The following is a 3,097-nucleotide window of genomic DNA, read 5'->3' on the forward strand; positions in this document are numbered from 1 at the left end:
CGGAGCCTGTGCCCCGCAACTGGGGAGGCCACAACAGTGAGAGGTCCGCGTACCGGAAAAAAAAAAACCAAAAAACCAGGAGGGCTGACTCTCCCTGCCGGCAAAGGAAACTGGGTACCGTGCTGTTCTGTCACAGATACAACCAAAAGAAGGGCTCAAGGATGGAGAGAAGAGAAAAGAAAGAGGCCGGGAAGAGCACAGAAGCACAGCCCCGCTAGTGTCCTGCGCGGCGTACTCACGGGGTTGAGCATCGGAGGCCCCTCGCCTGCAGTCAAGGCGCATCCCGGCAGCCGTACGTCTCTCTGAGCGGCCGGGAAGCCCAAGGGCCCAGGCCCTCCAGCTGAGGCTGCTCCCAGCTGCCGCAGCTCCTCGATCACCACCTGCACGCCGCTGCCCACGCTGTCACACTCCTCTTCCACGGCCGGCACGGCCCTGTCTGCCTCTCCGGGGCTCTCCTTGAGGGGCCCGGGCTCCTCGGGCGGGGAGCCGTGCGCCCGGCTCTCGCCGTCTTCATCGGGGACGGGCACCTTCCCTTGCCTCAGCTCACCCACTTCCTCCTGGAGACGTTTTAACAATTCGTTGTTGGCCCTGGCGAGACCCAGCGCAGCCTCAGCCAGACCCACAGCCTTATCCACCCGCTGGTAGATAATATGCAAGAGCTGCTCTGAACTCTGGACGGCCAGGCCGTGTCCGGTGACCGTGATCGGGGTGCTGGGCGGAGGGTTTCCGCCCTGACAGCCTGTGCTGCCCCCGCTAGTCTCGCTCTTACAGGCACAGCAGCAGCATCTGGCTTCGCCGCCACTGGGAGGGGAGAAGAGAATGGTGGCGCTGAAGGACATGGTGGCAGAGGCAGGAAGGCCCGTGCTCACGCTGCTGGACTGCTCCAGAAGTGTCCCCAGTCGACCGGACTGCACGAAGCTCTGGCCTCTTTGGATTCACTCTCCTTTTTCATGGAGGGTGGTCAGAGCAGCCTGGGCCCCCGGAGCTGGGTTCTGTGAAGGAGGAGTGGGCTAGCCCTGAAGGCGCACACAGTCCATGGCTGCCTCTCCTTGGGCTGTGGAGCAGAGGGCCTTCTTCTCTGTGCAGATCCTGTGCTGCCCTAGCTCAACACACTGGGGGTCACATGCACCCCTTCCCAAAAGGGTGGGCCTACAAAGGCCTTCGGGAGGAACACAGTTTCAGAGGGTGGAAGGCATGGAATTCCCCACCACTCCAAGCTAAGGAACAGAGATGGGACTCAAAAGGACCCACTGGCATCTGGAAAGATCAGAAAATTAAGGAAGAAAATGTAGATCTGTCTTCTCCGTCTCTCTATCTTGGCTGTTAAAACAGTATTGCATTTTATTGCTTTGACATCATTCCTTAAGGAGTTCAGAACACTTCATGTAGGTTAATCTCATCCACACAACAGCTCTAGGAAACACATGTTAACCCAGGGCCAGAGAAGAGACAGGCAGAGAACTTATATATCTTTTTCAAGGTCAGGGGAAGACAGGAGAATCCAGTTATGGCTACTTTCAGTTTAGTGTGTGTGTGTGTGTGTGTGTGAGTGTGTGTGTGTGTGTGTGTGTGTGTGTGTGTGTGTGTGTGTGTGTGTGTTTGAACTGATACCACTTTTTGCTGACATAAAAAATCATGATTCTACCGTCTCTAGGGGAAGACAGGAGAATCCAGTTATGGCTACTTTCAGTTTAGTGTGTGTGTGTGTGTGTGTGTGAGTGTGTGTGTGTGTGTGTGTGTGTGTGTGTGTGTGTGTGTGTTTGAACTGATACCACTTTTTGCTGACATAAAAAATCATGATTCTACCGTCTCTATAATTTGCATACAAATGCATTCAGAGTAAGACTCCTAAACAAGGAAAAGGCCAATCAATGCAGCCCCCAACATGTTGCCAACTTCACACTATTATATCATTAATGTTTTGGGGGTGGGCAGGGAAATGAAAGGAAAAACTGGATAGGAGAGTTGAGCTGCAGTAACCAGGGCTGCACAGGCCCCTACTCTCACACTTTGTACACCTGGGCCTACAGCCTCTGCAATAGAAACTAGCTGTTCTGAATCCTCCAGCTGGAAGCCCAGAGAAATCAACTGGGGACCCTCAACTCCACTTCTCACGCTGCTTAAGGGAGAGGCAGAGCTCAACGGGACTGTCTAAGTAGCTACATGCTGCCACTCTACCCACACAACCAGCCCCCAAAAGGAGAGACCAGAATATCAATGATAAGCCAAACTGCCTCTCTTTTGAATCACTGTAGTTAAGCAACTAAACTACTTCAGGAGGAAAAAAAAAGTGTGGGAGGGTTGGTTTGTACCACTGAGAACACTCCAAGGAACTTCATATTGTCATTTTCTAAATGACACTTGATTACAGAAAAAAGAATCTTTCTGCCTGAAGCTCCGTTAAGTGACAAAATCTTAAGTATGTTTACAATTTCCTCAAGAGATACATTTCTATCTTACCCTGTAAATTATATCATAACATCACAACTAAAAGGAGAGGAGGTTAGGAGAATTTTCCACATTCCGAGATTTGGTTTGTTTGTTTGTTTGTTTTGAGTCAGCAATCTCATTTCAGAAACAGGCAGTATCAATGCCTCTGAGGTACTAAAATGTAAATCTGACAGTGCATTTTAATAACATTTGGTTATTAAAGAATAGTCTTTAATTTGCTTTTTCTACCCTTTATATCGAAGAAATGCTTTTCTGTGCTAGATATTCACATCTTGTAAGAACTTAAATCCATTTACTGCTTCTCTATCATTAGAGTCACCGGAAGGCATAGTTAAACCTAAAAAACTAAAGGTTAGGACTTCCCTGGTGGCGCAGTGGTTAAGAATCCGTCTGCCGATGCAGGGGACATGGGTTCGAGCCCTGGTCCAGGAAGATTCCACATGGTGCGGAGCAACTAAGCCTGTTCACCACAACTACTGAGCCTACATGCCACAACTACTGAAGCCCGTGTGCCTAGAGCCCGTGCTCTGCAACAAGAGAAGCTACCACAATGAGAAGCCCATGCACTGCAACAAAGAGTAGCCCCTGCTCTCCACAACTAGAGAAAAGCCTACTCACAGCAACGAAGACCCAACGCCGCCAAAAA

At 50.5% G+C, this 3,097-nt stretch overlaps 1 protein-coding gene across 1 annotated transcript in view; it reads right to left on the reverse strand.

The window, feature by feature from the left end:
• Window positions 1-1,252, reverse strand: part of C11H14orf93 (chromosome 11 C14orf93 homolog) — a 12,180-nt gene extending 10,928 nt beyond the window's left edge. The window contains exon 1 of the mRNA XM_024117683.3: window positions 240-1,252. Coding sequence (XP_023973451.1) covers window positions 240-839 — 600 coding nt within the window. The 5' untranslated portion in view covers window positions 840-1,252. The remainder of the gene's footprint in view (window positions 1-239) is intronic.
• Window positions 1,253-3,097: the final 1,845 nt, after the last annotated feature.

The sequence above is a fragment of the Physeter macrocephalus genome, chromosome 11 (assembly GCF_002837175.3).
Source record: "Physeter macrocephalus isolate SW-GA chromosome 11, ASM283717v5, whole genome shotgun sequence".
Lineage (NCBI taxonomy): Eukaryota > Metazoa > Chordata > Mammalia > Artiodactyla > Physeteridae > Physeter > Physeter macrocephalus.